This window comes from Cottoperca gobio, chromosome 1 (assembly GCF_900634415.1).
Source record: "Cottoperca gobio chromosome 1, fCotGob3.1, whole genome shotgun sequence".
Taxonomy (NCBI): domain Eukaryota; kingdom Metazoa; phylum Chordata; class Actinopteri; order Perciformes; family Bovichtidae; genus Cottoperca; species Cottoperca gobio.
In genome coordinates this window covers 21,032,395-21,055,967 of record NC_041355.1, presented here as the reverse complement: position 1 = coordinate 21,055,967, position 23,573 = coordinate 21,032,395, and the positions used below count along the sequence as shown (strand labels likewise).

Below are 23,573 nucleotides of genomic sequence, written 5' to 3'. Positions count from 1 at the left end.
GACACACCGTGTTCAACCTAATAAATACTAATATAATAAACTTCCTTCTGGTGTTGGTCATCTCATGCTCAGATATCCTGCTTGAATAAAAAAAATGACACAATGGATGATGATTGTTTACCTGTAGTCAGTTAGAAATAAAATGGTCAAACATTAGCATAAATACCTGAAAGTGTGTGACAGGAAAGATATCTTAAACAATGAATTGTGGAAAAAGTCCTGATTCATTCCATCGGTTATATGAATGATCTAAAATGGAAATGTCCTTACTGAAGAAAATTATTAAATGATCCTACAACTCAAGAAATGATTCAAAACAATACAAAATGTTTTCGGACAAAAGAAAGTGCACAAGCAGGGTTCAGTAGGTGACCTCTACATTTATTAGCTGCTTTATCAAATGACAGGACCAAGAAAATATACATAGCAATCAAATAAATGTAAATCAAGAATATGTAGGAATTCTTACATGAGGTTTAGAGTTCGAAAAGACGGATGGATCAACGTCGTCTAGGAATTATTCAAGGATAGTTAGCACTTTGAGAAAATGAAAAACAAGCTTCAATCACGTCTTTCGGGGGTGGGGGGGGGATTTACCAAAAATATGACATTGAATCTGTCTTTTGGACTACGGCACAATGTTGAACACAATGGCAATACAAAAGAAAAAGGTTGAATTTCAGTTTAAATCAGACTTTAATCTGCTCAACTTTGGACACAGCTGTCGGCTAAAGCGGCGCTCAAGTGCTTCATTGCTTGTGGGGCAGCGACACATCCTTGCTTACACCAAACATGTGTTGTCGAGTGAAACATTTCTGCTCATACCGAGCTGTGTGACGATCGTGACCATACATTCATTTGCTTTTCGAAGATTAAACACAGACTGCAAAAACATTCATGGTGAAATTCTCCTTATGTCCAGTGTGACATCTTTATAATTCTTGTCTGTGGTGGTAAATTATTGCACAAGCTGTACAATATTAACCCTTATTGCTATTTTCGTAACAACAGCAGTGAAGCGCAATGCAATAAAAGACAATAAAGTCAGTCATTCTTTTTTTTATACATTTACCAAATGTTCCAAAATCACACTAACAGCTGTCAGAATGTCAGTTAAGTCTTGCAACAACAGTGGAAAAGGAGCCTTCAAATACTTCTTGATATTTGGTATATGCAACCATTTTTAATTTGGTAGCCTTAGAAATAATAAAAAATAAAAATAAATTCAATAAATAATAAAATAAATTCAAGTGATATCAAAACAGCAAGATATTTTAACATATCTGCTGAGATTTTGGTAAAACTGACGGTTTATTTGTGATGAACCAATAGAATAAAATGTGAGGCGGATTAAAATAAAATGTATGACGGCTTAACATGCAGATGTTTGCAGTATCTTGATTTGTTTTAAATCGTTATCGAAATCAGGGCATTTTGTAAGAGATACCCACTGTGCGTTCTAATACCCATACTACCATACTATTCAGTATGCAAAACAAATATTTAGTTTGTCCCAATACATAGTATGTCAAATGCAATATGCCAAAAATACCAGGATGTCCTTCTGCATTTTGCAGTATGCAAGGCAGCATGCTTTTTCTGGCTATAGTGACCCACAATCCTTTGCGCGGGAGCTATGAGCAAAAAGGGTCAAAGTTCAAGGTGCAATGTTATGACGAAGTAGTATGTCCTAATTGTATGCATACTTTATGCAACAGTACATGGTATGTAGGGCAGCTGCAGTACGTACTAAAAGTAAAAAGAAAAAGTATGGGATTTGGAAGGCAGCCCCAATGTTTTAAAACTGGCTCTGATGTAAGCTTGCAAGTCTTGTGATATCACTTGTTCAATAAAAAAATAAATAGAAAAAAGGACATTATTAATTAAAATAAGTTATTAATCTAAACTCAACTCTTGGCAATAAAGCAATAGCTTTTTTTTTTTTTTTTAAATAACTAAACCTTTAAGTCTTCATAAAATACAATAAAAATAAATCCTCCTCTGATGAACACAGCATAAAAAAAGATCGAAATTCTCCATTTGCGTTTGATTTACAAATACATTCAATCAAAGAAAAAAGTAAACTGCTCCCTTTCGCACTAAATACTCTGGCAAGACATTACATCGGTCATTATAAAAGACATTAACATTCTCAGTGAAACAGGGTGGCTTCATCGATGTCCATCTCTCATGGGATTTTATGAACATTTTTAACATGCTTTTTCAGATGGCCCGACTGCGTGAAGTTCTTGGGACAGTGAGGGCAGGAATGTGGTTTCTCTCCCGTGTGGATATACTTGTGCCTTTTCAGGTTGTTGAAGTCTAAAAATCCTTTTCCACAGTATGGGCACCAGTGTCTCTTCTCCCCATTATGCCACCTTAAATGCACATTTAGTTCGACCCTCCTTGCAAATTTTTTTTCACAGAGGTTGCAATGGAATGGTTTCTCTCCCGTGTGCATCCGTATGTGGGCTTCCACATCTCGTTTTGTGAAGAACCCCTTGTGGCAGATTTGGCAGATAAAAGGTTTAATCCTCCTGTGCACCATCTGGAGGTGTTTGGTGAGGCCAAAACGATAGACAAAGCCCTTCCCGCACTGCTGACAGACATGGATCCTACCATTGCGGTGCACCCGGCCATGCCGTTTGAGACCTTTGGAGTCTGTGAAGCTCTTACCACAGAGAGTGCACGAGAAAGGTCGGCGACCTGTGTGGAGACGAACATGGCTTTCCAGGGCAGCAATGCTGCTGAGGACGCGGCCGCACTCCCCACACTGGTTCTTGAGCAGACGCCTACCAATGACTGATAAAGGCTGCAATGGTGATACAACAGGTGGTCCTTTGACAGGTATGGGGAAGAGAGAAACACTTGGGGGGAAAACTAGTGGCTGATCAGGGGATCTCGTCTCTTTCTTCCCCCCTGCTGGAGGCGTTCTACTGGCCGACATTCTAGTAGGAGTCCAAACAGCTTTAGTGATACATTTTCTCACCACCTCACGATTTTCTGCTAACTGGCTTGTTTTAGCTCCATTCTGCAATTTTGATTGACTAGAATTTCTCATTTTTGCTATCGTTTTGGCTTTTGCTGCTCTTGCCAACTTCTTAGCATTCACCACTCTTAAATTATTTTTAGGACCAGAACCATCTTGACTTAATCTGGCTTTCTTAACAAGAGTGGATTCCCTTGTCTTTCTAGGTTTGACACCATTTTTAACCAATTTAGGCCACCTAACACTTGGGGAGCCAGTTCCAATCTTAGCGATTTTATCACTAGCATCCTCCGCAGTAATGCTATACCTAGGACTGAAGGAATTGGATTCCCTTTTAATCTGTGCACTGCTTAAAACATCTTTAGGCAAGGTACACCTCCTACGGCAGAAAGAAGGCGATTCCTTGAAAGACACTTTAGGGCTAGTACCAGTTTTACTTAAATTATTCCTCTTAGGGCCCACAGAAGTGGTGTTAGTACTTTTTGGGCTAGCACCATCTCTAATTGAACTAATCCTCCCAGGACGCACAGAAATGATTTTGGTCTTTTTAGAGCTAGCACTTTCTTTAATTGAGCTAGATCTCACAGAAGTGGATTTTGTATTTTTAGGGCTAGCACTTTCTTTAATGGAGCTAGACCTCCTAGGGCTCACAGAAGTGGATTTTGTCTTTTTAGGAGTAGCCGTTTTAATTAAGCTAGGCCTCACAGAAGTGGATTTTTTAGTTTTGGAGCCTACACCATCTGGACCTGTACTAGACCTCCTAGGAGAAGCCTTAAACCTCTTAGAACTGACAGTAGTTGGTTCACTAACAGTCCTCTTGAGTCCAATACCAGCTTTACCTAGTCCAGATATCCTGGGACGAATGGAAGTAGGGTCATTAGTTTTCTTTTTTGGAGAAGTAACATCTTTAACCGCTGCTGGGTTTTTTGGGCTGAGAGGAATATATTCTCCAGTTGTGTTTTTATCCTTTGGACTGTCATTCTTTAAGCTACGGTTTTTAGGGTGTACAGTGCGGGTGTTGGTTTCTGTGCATGGATTTGTTTTAGTTCTTCTAGCTTGCAAGCGAGTTTTGAGATGGCTTCGGAGTTTGGCCACAATGGATTTTGTTTGTAACCTTTTCTTGTCACTGGTGCTGGTCTCTGCACATAAAGGTGTGACATCTACAGCGTCATTATAGGATGCCTATAACAAAAAGGAAAGATACAAAAATGTATTTAGCAACAAATACATACAGAGAATTGACAATATTCTTTGCAAGAGTTCAAGTTAAATATGAAAGAAATACAAACAATCAAACAAACAAACAAACATGTGCACATGATGACCATCAATATTATGGTAAGGAACATTTCCCACCAGTTAATAAACTTGTGCTTACTTTACTCATCTTTAATGTTGGATGGCTGTGTGGCCCCCCCTTTTCAGGCCCACTTTCACTTTGTTGGACGATATATTGTCCCAGAAATAATTGCGATAAATTATATTATTGTCATTTTAAGACCATTTTATGCCACTAAAAATATATTAGCATAATAAATGACAAATACACCCTTTCTTAAGATTATTCCATTGTAATTGGATATTAAAATACCAAAAATAAAAATGTATCATAAATAAAATAAAACCACACAACCAACACAAACTATAATATGGACAATCAGGCTCAGTTAACAAAAATATGCAATGTCTGCGCAAGTTTTACCTACCATTATGACATGTTGGCTAAAACGTTGGTGAAATTCTTACGTAAATAAACACAACGTGCAACATTGAAGTCAGCAAAAATGATCATGTCCATATATCACATGATAAGTCGATAACTTAATTAGTGTGCCTGACATATGAATTCCAAAAAAACAACAGGCGAGTAATAAATATATATCTAAATATATAAAATAAATACCATCACCTCCCTGGCTCATTATTCTTCCACCTACAACTTCCTGAATGTGGAAATAGTATTTAAACCCTCATGATAATCATATCGCTAAACAGACTGGGAAGTGTTTACTATTACATTACCTTTGTTGGGTCTTGCGTAACAGGTGTCACTGCCAGCTGCGCCAGGAACTGGGCTTTAGTCATCAGTGAATGAGGATCAGATGTGTCCTTGGTGGTGATGGGGGTTAGATGTATGAGTGAAGCTGATTGTTTCTCTTCTATTTGTGGCCCATTAGCTGACGCACAAGCTTCCACTGCAATGTTGATATATTCCTCATCCAAATTAGTAGTAGCTTCACCAGTTGTAACAGATACAGCTGGAGGCTCAGTCGTGTTGATGGCTATTGTTGAGTTCTCAAAGACTGGTGCCGACACCTTGAATGTTGTAGATAGCCCACTGTTGGGTGAATCTTCCAAAATTGTGCAGTATTCAGAGGATAATGATGCCTTCTCTTGAATATCATTTGGCTCTTCTAACATCTGAGAGGTATTCAGAGGCAGAGCTTCTTTTGAAATGAATTGAGTTTCAGTAGATCCATCTGTAGGCGTTCTTGAGACCAAGACTGCTTCTTTGGCTGATACTGTAAAAGGGAGCCTGGTTAATCTTACCACAGCAGAGAGTTTTTGCTCTGCAGTTGGAGGTAGCGCTGGAGACGCAGAGTTTGAACAGGAACAGTTTTTGGTAGGTGCATTTATTGGTTCAGAAACAGAGTCTGTTTGTTTGGGAGATTCCAAGTTCGGGTCTGATGTTTTATCCTTCTTTTGAGACATTGTGGCCACTACATCGGAAGCCGTTTGTATATCCACAGAAACGCTTAACTCATGTGATGAAGAAATCAACTGCGGCGTTGTCACCTTAACAGGAGCAGCTGATTTGGCTGACCCCTGCTTGGTGTTCAGAACAGTGGTCTGTGACTGATGTTTCCTTGATGTCACAGCAGACACCTGTCTTGGAATTATAATTGTTATTTTTGAGTGTTGTAGGATCTCTGACTGTGGGTCTGTTGAGGTGGCGGTCGAATGTGAAGCAACAACAGGAACCGATTTCAAGGACGTTATGTATATTGTTTTCTGAGGAACAGAGGAAACGGAAGGTGATCCGAGAGGCAAGCCTGCAGTTGTAGAGCCTGGGAGTATACTCTGTGCAGCAATAACTTTTGACAAAACAGTAGGAAGCTGGGTTGGACACCGAGCTGCCATTTCATGCCGTTTTGATAAGGATACTGATCTTGGCACTAGGATTATTTTACGAGATACTGCCATAGCCAGTTTGCTGGATGCTACCGATGTTCTCAGAAGACAGGGAGGGTGCTGCTGAAGTGACCGCACACTTGTTTGAATGGCAACAGTTGATGAGGACCTTAAAGATGTAGCAGTGTGGGATGGAGTGACCTTATGCTGTTGTTTTGGTATGACAACATTGTTGTGGACCTGAGCTTCATTGGTTGGAGTGGCATCTGTAGTCACTGGAGTGTCACTAAGTTTTTCCGCAGCTTTATGAGTGTCAAGAGGAAGTGGTGGGGTCTGTGGCTCAGCTGGGACCTCGTCCACAGTTTGTAAGGTAACCACATGGGGAGCACACTGGGTTTTAAGTGGTACCGCCATATCTACCGTTGACTGATTCATGGCTTCAACTAATAGCATTGCATCCTGAAGAGTTACAGAACTGCGGCGTTCTCTGGGCTGACCTGTTGGAGTGTTTAATGTTTTACTTGCAGATAAAACTTCAGTGGATGGAGTATGAATTGTCCCTTTTTCCTTTTCAATAGAAAGTTGTTGAGATTCAGATGTCTTTTTCTTTTTAGAGGAACAGTTTTTACTTAAAGATGCTACTGAAACAGCCGGCGATCCAGTTTCGTTCACTGGCCGTTGCAGACGTTTAGATTTATTTGGCGGCCGTCCTCTTCTACCTTGTCCTGACAACTCAGGCTGGGGACTAACCTCACCTTCTGCCACGCAACTTTTTAATTTTTCACATGCTTTTTCTTTATCGAGTCGTGTACGTTGTTCCAAACATTGCCCTGTAGATTGCAGAGTAACGTCATCCTGTTCATTTACGGACGTTTTCCCCTCTCTTTGACATCGTTGGGGGACCACTGATGGTTTCTCTCTCTCAAGGGGTCTCTCAGCCTCTGATTGATGCTGAGCAACCACTACTGAGTGTTTTTTAGATGCTATGACTTCTCCCTGTGTTTCTGAGAACTTCTGACTGACTCCATACTCTTCTTCCATATTGTCGTTTATTGAAGCAAGTGAAATGACTAGTGAAGGCATCAATTCAGAAGATTGGTTCTGGGCTCCTTGTAGACTGCTATCAATTCCCAAAAAGGATAGTTCCAGGGCCACTGGGGTCTCTACATCTTTTTGAGGCATGGGTATCTTTCCAGTTGAACATTCCTGGTTAAGGAGAGGCCCTTCATTTTCAGCTCCACAAACAGAGGCCTGTGGTGAATCTAGGCACCGCAGTGACAGAAGTCACAAAGGAAACAGGAGAAGAAATAAAAAAGGTAAGAATATTGAGTAGCGAACCGCAAAACATTTTGTAAAGCTTACAAATGATCAAACTTTAGTTGAGAAAATAAAAGTCAGTTTTAATTCCTCACCTGCTTTATCGCTCAAGACTAGCCCGCAAACCGCAGTGGCCTGAACTTCCTCTTGCTTTACAACAGACTGCGGAGAAGAATCATCATAAGAGTCCTGCAGCGGGATGATATACGTTTTAATTTCAAGAAGACATCAAAGTTAAAATACGTTTGTTGATTGCTAAGATATACACACCTCTTGTTTGACAACTATGAAGGCCATTTGAGTAGTTCCCTCTCCATAGTTGTGGTCCTGCAAACTGTACTCCATCTCCTGGGGCCTCAAAGGTTGACATTGCTCCACTAGCACCGTGCGGAAAGGAACAAGGTCTGTAAACATGAACACAGAAAAAACAGGACAATTGGTGATTTTTAAGACTTATGTCCTGAATATATATATTAAAAAAAAGGTTTATAATTCAAACTGCCAAATCCCTAAATGCTGATTGGTGTGACTCGAGGTAAATACATTTAAAAGAAGGCTGCTATTAAACAAAGAACTAGCTTCCCAAATCTCCCCTGGCAGCTCAACTAAGGAGTTCGAAAAGCTCAGACAACAAAATGCAAAGGGCAGTGAGATAGTATGAATACACAGTTGTATATTATTGTTGTAATTAAAATATTAATAAATATTGATGTCATCTGCATATTAATAGATATTAAGATAGTCTTTAACATCCTAGATTGTTTATGCTCAGTTTCCCCTCCATCATTTGGCATGTACATGGTACTGTACATGTTCTAGTACGGCTGCTTTTATGGTTGTAAGTAGGGATGTCACGAGCACCGAGATTCGTGATAAACGTGAATAAAAACAGTTTTCACAGCAATTAAAATAGATATTAGAGAGGGAATTATGACCAGTATGCAAACGTTAATAAAAAGGATTGTATGTGGAGTACATGGGATTTATTGTTTTCTTTTAGGTTTTCTTTACGGTGGTATCGAGAACCGTGGAATTTCACTGGTATTGCTATCTAAATTTCTGGTATCATGAAATGAGTTAGAGGAGAGTGTAAACCAAGTGTCCTTTGGGGAAAATAACTATGGTGATGGAATAGCGTATGCCCCTGCAATCATGCAACAGCAGCTTGTCTATGGACCTGGCTGGCGCTTGATTGGTTGGTCTTCTTATGCTCAAGTCTAAAAGGATTAACGATTTATGTCATTGCTTTTAGTAAAAATGCCAAACATTATCTGTAAATAGGTTTTGGGCGATTTGGTCCGGCAGAGCGAGCAATTTGAATTGTTCACTTTGGGCTTTAGGAAATTGTGGGAGGCAGATTTCACTATATTGTGACCAAACAAATAAGTAATTAGTTGAGAAAATAATTGGTAGATTAATCGATAATGAAAATAATTTATTTGCAGCAGCTCTATTGAAGTCTATTGCAACATGACCCCACTAATGCATGTTTAAATGAATGCACAACTATCCCTGTATTTGAATGATTATCGCATTGCATCCCTCTCTATAATGGCCGGCTTTTTACCCTGCCTTCGAATGCAGCTGTTAACACATTGGATTCCTAGTCGGACAACACATCGTACAAAAGCACTTCAGTACGCATTCCTGCCTCAGTTAAAGGGAATATTGCAACTCAAGATGGCTAGCTGGCTGTGGCTTTACACATAAATAGGGTCGGTCAATACACCAATACAGACCTGGATTGTAATTGATTGAATTGGGCTGAAATCATTCCTCGAATAACTTGATACTAGAAATCATTGATGCTAATTACTTGAATTGAAGCTTCATTTAATGTCAATTTTGAATTTGTGCAACAATTAAAGCAAAACAAATATTGAGTTTTCAAAAAAGAAAAAGGGAAACCAATTAGTTGTTAGTTTTGTGTATTTACTATTGCTCTTTAATAAAGCAAAACTTTTGTTCCAAAAGGCTTTTCCATCATGTAGCATGTACTATTCCAACGAGTGGCAACGTCTTGCTGTAGCCTTTATGGTTTCATTCCTAACTGGATCAACACAGCCTGTAGGCGCGAGTAGGCAAGAGCTGAGTGTTTAAAAGTGTCCGACTATCCTTCGCCCGATCGCAACCACATCAAAGATATTGCGTTGGCTCAGTACACCACCGTTGACAGCCAGATGTGTGCCATACAGCCAAAACTAGGCAGCCCACTGTCCATCGTAGCTTTTGCCATATTTCTGGTGTTATCACGCACAACAGCATGCACTTTGGATTGGTCCATTTTCCACGTTTCAAACATTCTCTGTAATTCCTCCGAGACACTGCGGAGTGGGAGCCAGCATATTCTTGAGGGTGTAACACTGCTTTAATCAAGATGAAATCTTTGTCAACCCACTGTGCTGTGAGGCTTAGCATGCTCACAGGGCTTACATCCAAACTCCAAATATCAGTTGTAAAACAGTGAAATACTCCCACACCACCGGCATTTTGTTTCACTTATTTCAAAACAAATCACATGTGTAAGCAACGGGTGCCCACATGTGTCAGATTGCAAATAATCAACACAACACTAAGCCAGCGCGAAACTAATGCGAAAAAAACTAAATGTATAAACATTACTACTGTCATCGGCACAAGTCACCTTATTTGCAGATAGTCCGATTACAGTAAATCGGCCTATGCCAATGTCCAGATTTATCGGTGCATCCCTACTATATACATATAAATATATACTGTCCAATAATAATAATAATAATAATAATAATAATAATAATAATAATAAAGTAATGTGTGTATTTGTGTTATGTGCCTAGCATAGTCTTCTCTAAAGCTTGGGATCCAAAACAGGGAGGGAAACCACACTTGGCGTCAGGGTGTGACATTATGGTTGTACACTACTAAACTGATGATAAATAGTATTCACTTTGCATTGCACATTTAGTACCATATTGACTTCTTACTTTAATTAAATGACTTGGACTACACACACACACACACACACACACACACACACACACACACACAGTATATAATATTAGTATAAAATCCTCGGCATGGAAGACTGAGGTGAAACAATTTCCACGACCATAACTCTTAACACAAACGGCTACATTGTATGATCACATCACATACTTATTCAACAATTAGTAAGAATTATAATAGTTCTATATTCATAGAATGTTCAATTAAAGTGAGAAGTCAAAATGGTACTGAATGTGCAATGTACAGTGAATACTGTTTTCAGCAGTCTAGTACTGTATACAACCATAATGAGAAGCCAACACTGCTGTGAACACGCTGTCACAAAGCAGTTAGCCAAGATAGCATTGTATGGTTTCCCTCCTTTTGGATCCCACGCTTGAGACATACATGAGCGATGCTAAGCTACTGATACATCATTAGCCAGGAGCTGCTCTACGTATCCCACAGAACACGAATATACTCATATTTAGGCATTAACAGTCAATTATATTAATCACGATTACCAAGCTTGTGGTGGGTAATAGGCATCACAACTTACCACATTGAATCGCTCGGTCACGTCTCTCGGAGCCGTCGCTAGGCCCTGGAAGATGCTCACTTTCTCTGGTAACGTTACAAACAGTCGGTTGGTTTCTCGCTTTCTCAAACTGGCAGCATCTTGTTTTGAGCTCCTCGTTCTCCTTCTTGATTTTGGATAGTTCTGCCTTCAGCTCATCGACCATAGTTTCGAAAAGTTTCGTAGTCTCTGCAATTGCAGCATTGAGCATGCTCTCCATGACAGAAGAGTACTTCGTCTGAAAATCATTCGCCGACATTTTGGTATGGTTTTACCGTTCGTCCAAGTTTCGACAGGAGTCTACTTTTACCAGTACATTTACTGAGACGTTATTAAAAACACGACATTAGGAAGTGGCTCAGCATGTCTCCTTCCCGTCGTGACCAGACGGCGGTCTCTGCTTTGTGTGACGCACTTCGGTGGAAGGAGGGAGTTGAGTGAATATCCGGTGATCCACTTAAATGTCAAACTGTGTGTTTTCAATTTTATTTAATCAATTGGTAAGAAATAAATAAACTGGTACATATACGAGTAATGTATTACCATTAACGCTCTGTGTACTGAATACTGACCAGGAAGCGTCATTCTTTAACAGACACCCATTCAGCTGAAACGATTAAGATTGTCCCAAATCACGACCCGTATATTTATAATCTCGGAAGTGCGGTTGTTTACGGAATCAGAAGGAAATGCGAAAGCTCAACGGAATTTGTAACGTTAGATAAAACATTGAAATAGTTTTTCTACCAAACCTTCCTTGCACTGAACATAAATTATATATATTTTTCTGTCATTTTACGTTTGCTATAATTGATTATTGCATAGCGGTGGGGATATTGAACGTTACATCTGAATCACTAGTGCAGCAAGCTAGTTAGCTAACAGTGGCATTACAAGCGACTTTACAGTTTGTATGTCATTAACCTAGGTTTGGTGTGATGGAAGTAACCAAACGGTAAATGTGGACCGACCATTATACGTATCGAACCTGTTTATCGTGTCCTGGACTGAAAACTGAGTTTAAGACACTTGCACGTCCAGTTTACAGATACCAACGTTAGCTGATAGCTGCCACTACACTAAAGTCTCTGAAGTTGGCACAATGGCCGAAACTATAGTAACGTTCCAGTCCCAACTTTCTGGTGTTATGGAAACAGTGTTCAAAGCTGCCATGTATGAGATCACTCGACTGGTGGAGGACAGTTTTCTGGAAGAGGTAACACGGTGCCGGGAGCAGGTGGAGTCCCTGAAGAGGCGACTGAAGTGGTCGGAGGGTCGACGTAAAGAAAGAGAGGGAGACAGGAGGGGGAGATGTCTCGACTGCGGGAGAGCCGGTGAGGAAAATCCCAGAGTGACAGGTGAGTCTGTCTGTTGGTACTCATCTCAATTAAGCCATTATTAATTCCCAATATTATCATTTAAAATGATGGGTGATGCGTCCTAGAAAATCATCTTTAGTATCATACGTGTGAAAACAAATATAGGCTATTTCTAGGAAATTGATCTGAGTTTAATATCAAAACATAACTATCCTCGAGGAACATAAAACTGATATCTTGTACCTGTATTTATACTTACACTTCTTGTATTTATATTGTTCTATTATTGCACTACATGTTTGTTATTGTTTGTACCTTATCTTGTTGTTTGCACCTTGTGTTCATTCGTTCATTCTTTTGTTTTGCTGATCAACAACTGTGTGTAATGTGAAAAAGGTTTGTTGGTGGTGACAAATCCACATATATTTACCACCTACCTCTTTAGGTCTCCTCGGCTCTCAGAGAATTGTATGTCTTTTAAAGTTTACAGTTTTGTTCACACTCAACTTTGACTCCAGCACCAGCCAGCAGGCAGCTGCTCAGAGAAAACGCTCTGATACACCAACTGTTATCTACCTGCTAGCAACGAGCTGGTGAACATAGAGGAGCAGCTGGCAACTAACGAGCCAGATATTTCCCTCATGACTTTCTTGAGACCAAATCAGAACTTAAGCTAGAGCAAATATTGGACTTTCAAGCACAACTCCAAATGAGTTCTAATGTTGCTCTGTGTCTGCTGGATGTGTTTGTTCACAACTTGTCTCTGCTGCACCCACATCTGCAAATCAGAATAAAGCTTGGTAGAGCTGAATAGAAATATTGACTATAGCTGTCATATTTGGGTGTGGAGTTTGACCCCTGATGAGCCTTCCTAAATTCTTCAAACGCAATAAAGAATATTCATGCTCCTTGATATAAAACAATTAAATAATGTGTCTATGTTCTAGAGAAAAGTCTTAAACAGGAGAGTGTGTTGCAAGAAGAGACAAATAGTCCGGAAGGCCCTGATGGAGAGACACCTTGTCGTGAAGAGGAAGAGGCAAGACCAGAGGCCCACAGTGCCATGAAGGCACCACAGGTAGATGGCCGTTTGTTTAAATGTTTAAAATGTGTGTTCTAAATGTGTTTGTAAGCACAGTCAATGGTCATTGTTGTAATTAAGTAATCTCAGTAATAACACTTTTTTTTTTGTCTTTTGTTTTTATTGTAACTTTTAAATGCTGTAGCATTTAAAAGTGCTACAGTTATAGTTTCCAGAGTTGAACCTCCTGCTAATGTCTTTCTGCTCCTCTGCCAGTCTCCAGATGTACAGGGGGAAAAGATGGATAGACCGTTCAAGGAGGAAGTCCTTCGGATCACGCCAGAAACTAATGAGTCCCAAGAGAGATGGGGAGTCAATTTGGAGGGTCAGTCTCTTCATATTTTAAACAGACAGTTCACCCTAAAATGTAAAATACATATTTCTCCCCTTACCTGTGTTGATGTTTTATCAATTGTTTTGGTGTAAGTTGCTGAATGTTGGAGATATCAGCCGTACATATGTCTGCCTTCTCTGTATTATAATGCAACTAGATGTCACTCGGTCAAAGTGACAAAAGAATACATCTGAAAAACTCACCAGCAATGTTTCCTCCTCTCAGAGTCATCAGGTGTGCCGGGGCCAAGTAAACGTTTCAATGACCAGAAGACCCCAAAGTGCCACGTGAGCTGGGAAGCAGGCTATGACCAGAGGCCAGAATCAGGCCAACACTGGCGCTCGAGTGATCCATCCGAACCACTTTTCCAGAGCAGGTATGGTATGGAAGATTTGGGCGGCTTTGACAAGACTGCCTATGGAGACTCCAATATGATAGACATGGGTAACCTGGATGGGCTAGAAGGATCGCCACCCCACCTGGGTGAGGATCTGAGTTACATTGGGCACTACGAGGGGGACGTGGAAGCACCAGAAGGAGCCGAGCTACAAGTTTACCAAGCGGGTGCCACACGGAATAGAGGGGACGCGGTCGGTTCACCTGCGGGCTCTCCCTCGAGGACGAACATCGATGTGAGTGGAGAGCTCAGTTGTTTATTGATTAATGAAGAAGGGTATCTACAAGACCAGAGCATCTTGTACCCGGAACATGTGCCTGGTGATCCAGGCGGCAGGTTGAACTTCAGGGGCCAGGGCATTCGTAGTGACCCGTCTTCAGAGGATATGTATGGGCCGTCAGGTGCATACAATGATACCTTAAACCTGGGAGAGAAGCTGCAGCCTCAGGCAGGAGGGAGAGGAGGGAGGAGACACACCTGTAACCTGTGCTCCATGTCCTTCCCTGATTCTAACTTACTAAAGACCCATAAGCAGACACACAAAATCTCCGGACAAGTGCCACCGTTCTCCTGCACACAGTGTGGAAAGACCTTCACTCAAGCCTGCAACCTCAAAGTCCACCAGAGGATTCACTCGGGGCAGGGCCTCCAACTCTGCAGCCACTGCGGTAAAGGTTTCTCTTCTTTCTCTGACTTAAAGACGCACAAGTGCGGCCAAACAGGCGACAAACCTTACTGCTGCACCGTGTGCGGGAACCAGTTCAGCCGCCTCTGGAATCTGAAGTTGCACCGCAGAATTCACACACAGGAAAAACCTCATCGTTGCACCATGTGCGATAAGAGCTTCACACGGGCGGACATATTGAAGGTTCACCAGCGCACCCACACGGGGGAACGGCCATACTGCTGCACTGTCTGTGGCCGCAGCTTCAAACGCCTGGATCATCTGAAGTCACATCAACGGAAACACATGACTGATCTTTAAAACTAGAGACGTTTGGGGAGAGAGCGTCAAAAGATTGTTTATTGTATAAGGACATTTAAAAATGAATGTTTTTATTTATGAGCCATGGATGTTTTTTGTTTTTCTCCTCTTAAACTCTAAGTTATTTAAGTTTTTATTTAAAAACCTTTTGTTGGTATGAAAAATATTGGACAAAGATAAAATCCGTCTTATTTGTACCAGTATATCGCTGCATACTTACTGAAAACAAAAAGTTTTATTATCATGGTGAATACATTACAGATTCAAACTAAAACTAATGTTTTCTCTAAGATTTGCTATTTTTGTTTTAATCCTCACTTGAAAATACTTGTTTTTTCCTTGGAATAAACTTTATTAGAAAATTATATTTTAGTCTGTAGATATGGTGGTTTTCTTTGTACATTTAAAAAAAAAAAATGAAAGTCTATAATTAAATGCTACTGTAAAGTGAATTCCATTTGGTAAAATTAAAAAACAAAGCGCATTTATTTATTACAGAAATCCTCAAAATGAGTACAGCAAGCCTTCGCACAACTATGTAATGCATTAAGCTTACATGTTTATCTATATACCTACGAAGAATGTGTCAGTAAAGACAATTAGGGTAATATGATCAACACGTTAAAACATAACAAGTGAAATCTTTTTAGGGTTCTTAAATAAATGAGTACTCTAGATGACATTTCAGTGGTTTCTCTTTTTCAGTGGAGGGTTAATCAGAAACCCTCCTTTTGCTAGAAGAAGGATGGAAGGTGGTTGAAAAGAGAGAAGGGAGTTTGTATAGAATATAGAGGTGGGTCTAAAGAAGAAGTACCCTCATATCTAATCTGCTCTCATCTGAGAAAAAGGATTCATTAAAAGTCAAATTCCTTTTTGCTGAAAGAGGAAGAGAGGCAGTTTGACAGAATAAAAAAGGAACATTTCTGTGGTTAGAATTATACTGGAATTCAGAGTGTGCTGTTGTGTGTTGCCTCACAACCAAAGGGTTCTGGGTTTGAACCTCTATATCTGGGGGTTACCTGTGTGGTAAATGTAGGTACATTTAACCAAGGGGGATAATAAAGTACCCAGTTTTGATGGAAGTATCAAATACATTTAGTTCCGCAGGAGTTTCTCTTATTAAAAGGACGGTAACATTATATTTTTATATACATTTCATGACATAAATAAGTCCTAACCAGTCAACTCTGTCAGCTTTGGCCTTGCAAGGTTCAGGGTTGATTTAAAACAGGAGGTGGCATGTTAATACATTTTCCATCCATTTACATTTAGTAAGAAATGTCAATATTAAAACCAGCATTGAATTGTTTCATCAGAGAATAAAAAAAGGAAAGCTATATCATTTAGTTTACAGCTAAAACAAACACGTTAAATTTGACTGCTTGGTGCAGCCTATGGGTTTCACTTTATTTAAACGCGGTTTGTTATTCACACAGACTTCATGTAAGGCCACCGTACTGCGTTGTGAATGACGTCAAGAGTAAAAACAAGAACCACCGGCGAGTCTTGAAAAACTAGCTCGGTTAAACGCTTAGTGCACATCGATTTGCTTAGCTAAACAGTCATTACTCGTGGAAGTGTGAATAGACGGGCACGTTAGGCTCGACTATGGTTTATATAATTCGTAGTTGTGTAACGTTACGGTTTCTTGACGGTTTGACGCCGTTAACGTTGGTTAGCATACGAATGCTACCGTTAAGCTAAGTAGTCACATTAGCTGGCTAGCTAGGTGACACATTTGAATTGATATGAAGGCATTTAGTGTCTGTAAATAGCTAGTTGGGAATCCTTAGTCCAACCCTTTGACATTTGTAGTTGAATTAAATTAGTATATTGCGCATTACGTGAAACGTAGTGGATGTATAACGAACGAGACTGCTCTGCGATAATGGTGTACCACATAAACAACCTGTGGTAGCTTTTTCCAAGAACACATCTTAAATTAGAGTCCTTCTCCATCACTTTTAATTTAGTCGTTTTAAGACACGGGACCTTGACAGTCTACATCATGTCGGACCTGGACACCCTTATTGTAACTTTCCAGACCCAGCTCTCAGATGTGATGGAGACCCTGGTAAAGACAGCCATGTATGAGGTCACCAGGTTGGTTGAGGACGGCTTCTTGGAGGAGGTGCAGCGCAGGAACCAGGAGGTGGAGGCCCTGAGGATGCAGCTGCAATGGGCTGAGAGGAAATTAGGTGACCAAGGAGGGAAACCTGGGAGGTGTGTGGACTGTGCCAAGGATGTTGTGAAACTGTCCAGTGACACTGCAGAAGAAGATTTCAAAGAACAGCAGGATGGTAGGAAAAACCTGAAAGTTATTTCTATAGGTATACAAAACTGTATTATGTCAAACTACTTCAGTACTTGTTTTTTCAGACGTTTTGGAGGGCTGTGGTGTGAAAGAAGAGGGGGACTCTGTGGAAGGGTGGACAATAAACCACACACAGGAAGTCATACCAGAGTCGACCCAGGCAGCAGGCACTCCTGCATCCACTCTCAGCCCTGAGAGGAGATCACAGGTGGGTCACAGGACTATCTCACAGCAGAATTAAGGCCCAGACACACCAAACGGTCATCAAAGAACAAGTGGCAACGGAGCAAACTGTTGCAGACGTTGGCCAAAAATTCATATTTGAACACACCGCAAAGACTACAGCCAACGGCAAACTAGCACTTACGTTCTGCGCCTGCTTGAGACTCTCATAACAGCTGGCAGCTGTAGTCTGTATTCGTCATTAGAAAAGCTAAACCGCAAGACCTATGACTGTAAATATACAAGCCGTTGTTAAGATGCACACATTAAAACAAAGCAGCGTTTCTCGACCATTTTCACACCACTCTTGCTGACCACTTAGCTTCATTCCAGGTAGCCATGTCGTCGTGCACATATCTGTGTATATGAGTGATCCGATGAGATGAAGATGAAAAATGAAAATAGACTTGTCCTCTTGACTTTAGTTGTTTGTTTTCCTCACGTCCATCTCTCTTCTCGTGCACTGATTTTCTGAAATGAGCAGCCAATTGGAGTGATTTTTTTCTGACAGTCTTCAGCATGTTGACCCGGTGGCGAAGGCTGTCGGCAGGGCCAGAAAGTGCCAACAGTGTGGCTTGGTGTGTCAGGACCTTTACTCTCAGGCTACACCCACACTAATACGTTTTTTTTAACAGGCCTGATAGCACATCACATGACTATTCACATACACTGGTCATGCATGTGCCGGTGTAAACAGGATGCAGATTGTCTACTTAGCGGTTGGTTTCTTGGTTACAGAAAATACAAGAGAAGTTTTGTACTTGATATAGTAAAAGGTCTTGTTTGATACTTATCACAGTTACAAGGCTGCTATGAGGTTACTATAGCCTATGTTTTGCTCTATCTCTCTCACACACATTATTACACATAAGTATTACTACATTGTGGCTCAAGAAATTTAGTCAACATGCGTCTCACTCGTTTCCCCTCATTTAGTTGTTGACTGTACTGGAACTTGTAGCTCTGCCGAACTTCAGTTGTGCAGAACAAAATAATTCCTCCATTTTATTCTAATCGCCTTCCTCAAAGCCGCACATTCTCCCTTCAAACGTCCGCTCTTGACGCAAATCCAGACCTCCTCAAACTCGACGCAGCACTCCTGCCATGCACTTCTCGACTGCTTTTCCAGCTCTCCATAGAAAATGAATAGAAAGCGATGAGATCCTCTCCGTCGCCGGATCTGGTGGACATGTAGCGACGCTTGCCTCCTGCGCATGTAGACAGAAGTAGCATTATAAAATGCAGAATTTAACTGCCCAACCGCTGCCGGCAGAAGCACAAGGTCAACAACGCCTGTCATTTGTTGTCCGTGTTTAATTTAACACTTGTAGTCACACGGTAATCAAGGCTGATGTTTGTTTGTTTGTTTGTGTTATGTGATGGAGGCGTAACCGATTAGGGAAGGACACATTGTGACGTTTTCAAAAGTCTCTTTTCTGCTCGTCCAGACTAAAATATAACCCCAAAGTTTTCAAACTAAAATAGAGTCAGCAGCGTTTTCAAGTGTTAACGTAGCAAAAGTAACGCGTTTTAAAAAGGAAACGCATCAGTGCGGATGTAGCCTTAGTGACGCTACATCAGTGTTGTTCTGAGGGGCTTATGCATGTTCTCTGACATGACATCACTTAACATACATGCTTTACAATGTTGGATCTAGTCTATTTTTAAACGGCACATAATAATGTACAAAACGAAATAATTTGCTTCCTAACTGTATTCATGTTTTTAAATTCTGCTATGAATTTAGCGGAATAGGTATGTTAAACACAAGGGTTAGGACAAATCTAATTATAACCCATATAAAACTGATTATATAAACTATATTTAATGAAACATTTGGAACTCTGTGTAAACTGGAAGTAAAAGGGTTGCCTAATAGAGTAGAATATGGTGAAAAGGATAAGTATAATAAGCTTAAGCTTCAGCCTACAACGGACAATATAAAAAATGTTTTCCTTTTTTTTTAATGCCTATTTATTTATTTGGATGTACATATGTCAATAAATACCAACATAAACTACTACTACTCCTACTACAGGACAATTCTTCACAGAACTTCCAACTAACAAATCAAAATGAAACCTTATTGTCTGATGTGTTCTGTGCTGTTCAGACAACAGAAGAAGAAGATGATGTGTTGCCAGCTGTGACTGTGAAGGAAGAAGAAGTGAATAAGCCGTCTTGTTCTTCTGTGCATTGGAGTGGTTCCCTTGATGGTGAGTACTGTGCTCTGTCACCAAGGTCCATTAGTTTACTTTGCATATTAAAGGGTTGTTCACCCCAAAATCAAAAATAATAATAATAATAATAATTGTGTGTTAATAAGCTTTATTTGTATAGCACCTTTCATACAAGAATTGCATCACATTCATCACACCATTCTTGTAAATGGTTTAAACTATCAGAACCATATTTTGAAAGCATGAGATCAACAATGCGCCCCTGTGGCCTTTCAACTGGTTTACTCCCTTCGGTTAAAGCCAGTTTTTCTCCAATACACATTTATCAGAGAAAATTTATGAAATCATTTAAATTAGTTTAAAGTGTCACCATTAAAAGGCTAAAGTAAAAAGATATAAAATATCACCATTAAAAGGCTAAAGTAAAAAGATATAAAATATCACCATTAAAAGGCTAAAGTAAAAGATATAAATATCACTATTAAAAGGCTAAAGTAAAGAGATATAAAATATCACTATTAAAAGGCTAAAGTAAAAAGATATGTGTTTTGCAGTACATTGCTCAGCTTTCTGCTGGTTCTCCTTTCCGTTTCTCCAAACTGGAGGCGTGCTGACCGCCATCTACTGTACGTAATACACTGACTGTGGATAAGTACCTCAAACAACCTAACTATCCTTTTAATATAACCCCTGTTTCTATTCATTTATCTAGGTGACGCAGGACCTGAATCACACAGCTCTACTGAGATGACACAACCAAATCAGATTCAAGACAACAGTGAGGAATTATTGAGGGATGTTATGAAGCAAGACCCACAGATCTCTGCTGCATATGTCTTTTCCGACGAACAGGAGGAAGCTCACATGGCTACAGATCCATCTTTAGAGATGGACAGTGGTTGGGCTGACCTGACTGTCACAACTGCTGGATTGCTGCAGATTCACAGACTTGCAACAGAAATTGACTGTGATTCAGCTAAAACTACTTGTCCCCTGAAGCAAACCGAACAGGAGCTGTCCAACTCTGTCACCGCAGATGTTGATGATCTGGTTACCCCGGCAGGAGATCACATTTCATCCTCAGCGTCCCCAAAGGCAACACTGCGAAACAGTGACACCTTGGGTGTGACTATCAAACAGGAGGTTATCGATTCTGATGGGTGTGACAGCGAGCCTAAAGAAAAGAAAACTAAGTCTGGGATGGCGTCTTTCTCATGTTCAGTAAAAAAACACAGACTGAGCTCAGAAGCACTGAGGCAGAACCACATTTCCCACAAAGCCACTTTGCAGGAGGTGATGAAGCTGCATTCCAAAGTGGGGACAGGTCTCCGATTGCAAGCTGCCTTACAGCACTTCCACAGGCCGATGAAAAAGACCGCTCACGCACACACCGCCGCAGCGCTGTCTGTAGCTCACTCTCATGCTGTGAATCCCCTCAGCAGAACTCCTTCCACGTCTAAAGCCGCTCCGCCTCCGCCACTCTCAGTCCCGCGAGTTCACCTGGGCGACAAACACGCCGTGGCACATAACCGGACCGGTGTCCCGTGGGTCGGCATCAAAACACATCAGTCTGCAAACTCCCATCACGCCAACCCTTTACCCCATCCAGACTCTCACGCAGGCCCGAGGCACCTCCTGCGCTGCGGCCAGTGTGGGAAGTGCTTCCCCCACCCCAGCAACCTAAGGGCCCACTTGCAGACCCACACGGGCGAGCGGCCCTTCTGCTGCTCCCTCTGCGGCCGCAGCTTCACCAAGCTGAGCAACCTCAAGGCCCACCGGCGGGTCCACACCGGAGAGAGACCGTACTGCTGCTTGGCTTGTGGCAAACGCTTCACGCAGAAATGTAACCTGAAGCGCCACCAGAGGATCCACCTGGATGTATGATGAATGGACAGCCGGTGATGCAAAAAAAGACAAGTTTGGTGTGTTACTTTTAGATTAAGAAGTAGCGATGGGCAGATGAAACCTTATGAAGTTTTGGGGCTTTCTTTGTATTTGTGCCAAATAACAATTGAAACTTCTGGGCTTCAGAAACACAGTGACTGCTCCATCCACCTCTTTTTAGGTGCTTTTCTAATTTGCGGTTTCTTGGGTTTTTCACCGTTTGAGGTCTGGCTGGCGCTCGCCCTCTTCTACTGCAATGGACAAATGACTCCATCTACTGCTCATAATCGCAGAACGGTAGTGGATGGGGGGGGGGGGGGGGGGGAAAGCATTTGTTTGCGTTTTCTTTCGCTGTTTTCCCTCAAACTTCGGTTCACATTTACACTACATTTATAATGGAAACCTGGTTTGTGTCATCTGGTGGCTTGCAAAACGTATAGCAGCTCTTCAAACAGGACAAATCACTACAACACCTCGCTGATGTCAATGGCTTTAGGCTCGTGTGTGCAAGAACAGTTCAATAAACCTGCGTGTTACACCTGTTTATAGTTTTGATCAGAAGCGCTGCATTACATACATGGTGTTGTGCAACATGTTATGATAAAATTATTAATGAATCATCCAAAAATCCTACATATAAAATTTGCTGACACAAACCCTTAAAGTACCTTATTGGTGTAGCGTAGGCCCAGTGTCACTGCAGGCTCATGTGAACCTCGATATTGCTACTGGTGGATAGTAGTCATATACACACACAGTCAATGTTATACATGCAAGTTTCAGAAAAATCAAAAGCTATCCAAAGCAAAGCCTACCAATTTGTGTTTGTGGAACTTGAACTTGTTATTTTTGAAGTCACTGAGATGTCAGAAATACTAAAAAACTTCATAGTAAAAGGTGTTTATTTGTGCAAGTTTAGCATGAATAAATGTTACCTTTCATCTTTGGTTTGTGTTAACATTGGAATCAGATGATAACCTCAAATATTAAATCTCCATAATCTTATACACACACAGCCTTTATTAGTGCACAGCTGAATAGATCCTGAAATAAGCGCCCCTAACTAACTAATCCATGGACATGTTTTTTTAATATTCTCCTCTCTTCTTATCCCACTAATGTGCTCATCGCAAAGTTTAGCTGTCAAACTGAGAGAAACGTCCTGAAGCACCTGTGACGTTTCAAGCTTCGATATCATTGGCCCATCTCTTTTAGGGTTCCTTTGCAATGGACTACAGTTGCTGTGATGCAATGCTTCCTGTGTGCTCGTCTCTTGAAGTGTTTGTTCCATCTTCTCCTGTGCATTCCAGAACGGTTCATCTGCTAACTTGTACTGTTGAAGGACGAACAGCAGTGTGTCGTGCGTCATGCACAGGGATAGGTCAATTGTCAATAAATATTTATTTATTCTGTGAATACTCAATTTCTTCCATTATATCGATTTTCACCATTAACCTGCTTAAAGGGAAATTGTGGACTCCAAAAGTTATTTACCTAAATATTTACGTCTTGAAAATGCATTTGAATAAGATTCAAGAGAGCTCCAGAGGTTTTTAAACTTGGTTATGAATAGCACAAAGCTGCAGTGAAGAAACAGGTGAGCACACACACACACGACATATTCATGATTATCTATTATGAATAATATGTTAGTGGAAGTATAAGAGTTGAGAATAGTGTCTAAGGTGTTCATTTTATTACACTGTATTTGAGTCATAGATTTCTCTCAAATTCACCAGAGGTTACATAGATAAAGCCTCATTTGCATAATAAAACATATCATTTCAGAAAACTTGTAATACAAAATAATTATTGTCTTAATAAAGGTAATTACCTGGGGAAGTGTCTAGTAGCATGATATCTAGTAGCATGTTTTGC

General features: G+C 40.7%; 2 protein-coding genes across 3 annotated transcripts; one reads left to right on the top strand and one right to left on the bottom strand.

Annotated features, from left to right (window-relative positions):
* Positions 1–359: 359 nt before the first annotated feature.
* On the bottom strand, positions 360–11,423 carry LOC115013328 (mucin-5AC-like). 2 transcript variants are annotated; one of them, XM_029439554.1, is made up of 5 exons: positions 10,962–11,423; positions 7,709–7,842; positions 7,534–7,627; positions 5,012–7,383; positions 360–4,171 (listed from the first exon to the last, which is right to left on the bottom strand). In XM_029439554.1, the coding sequence occupies exons 1-5, from the start codon at positions 11,236–11,238 to the stop codon at positions 2,189–2,191; spliced, it is 4,860 nt and encodes a 1,619-aa protein (XP_029295414.1). In that variant the 5' UTR covers positions 11,239–11,423; the 3' UTR covers positions 360–2,188. The 2 variants fall into 2 exon arrangements, with proteins under 2 accessions (XP_029295414.1, XP_029295422.1); XM_029439562.1 differs by having other exon boundaries at positions 7,534–7,600.
* Positions 11,424–11,642: 219 nt separating this feature from the next.
* Positions 11,643–23,118, top strand: LOC115007837 (uncharacterized). The gene is made up of 8 exons (XM_029430856.1): positions 11,643–12,337; positions 13,246–13,376; positions 13,596–13,704; positions 13,939–15,092; positions 17,014–17,395; positions 17,475–17,617; positions 19,745–19,847; positions 20,524–23,118. The coding sequence occupies exons 1-8, from the start codon at positions 12,082–12,084 to the stop codon at positions 21,693–21,695; spliced, it is 3,450 nt and encodes a 1,149-aa protein (XP_029286716.1). The 5' UTR covers positions 11,643–12,081; the 3' UTR covers positions 21,696–23,118.
* The last annotated feature ends 455 nt before the right edge of the window (positions 23,119–23,573 follow it).

What these genes read in the sequence shown, in the direction of transcription:
- LOC115013328 (XM_029439554.1), bottom strand. Translation starts at nt 11,238, where the DNA reads ATGTCGGCGAATGATTTTCAGACGAAGTACTCTTCTGTCATGGAGAGC. An exon ending in TGACCGAGCGATTCAATGTG is followed by an intron (nt 7,843 to 10,961) that starts GTAAGTTGTGAT and finishes TCATGTTTACAG; the next exon opens with ACCTTGTTCCTTTCCGCACG. An exon ending in TCATAGTTGTCAAACAAGAG is followed by an intron (nt 7,628 to 7,708) that starts GTGTGTATATCT and finishes ATCCCGCTGCAG; the next exon opens with GACTCTTATGATGATTCTTC.
- LOC115007837 (XM_029430856.1), top strand. Translation starts at nt 12,082, where the DNA reads ATGGCCGAAACTATAGTAACGTTCCAGTCCCAACTTTCTGGTGTTATG. An exon ending in GGAAAATCCCAGAGTGACAG is followed by an intron (nt 12,338 to 13,245) that starts GTGAGTCTGTCT and finishes TCTATGTTCTAG; the next exon opens with AGAAAAGTCTTAAACAGGAG. An exon ending in TTTCAAAGAACAGCAGGATG is followed by an intron (nt 17,396 to 17,474) that starts GTAGGAAAAACC and finishes TTGTTTTTTCAG; the next exon opens with ACGTTTTGGAGGGCTGTGGT.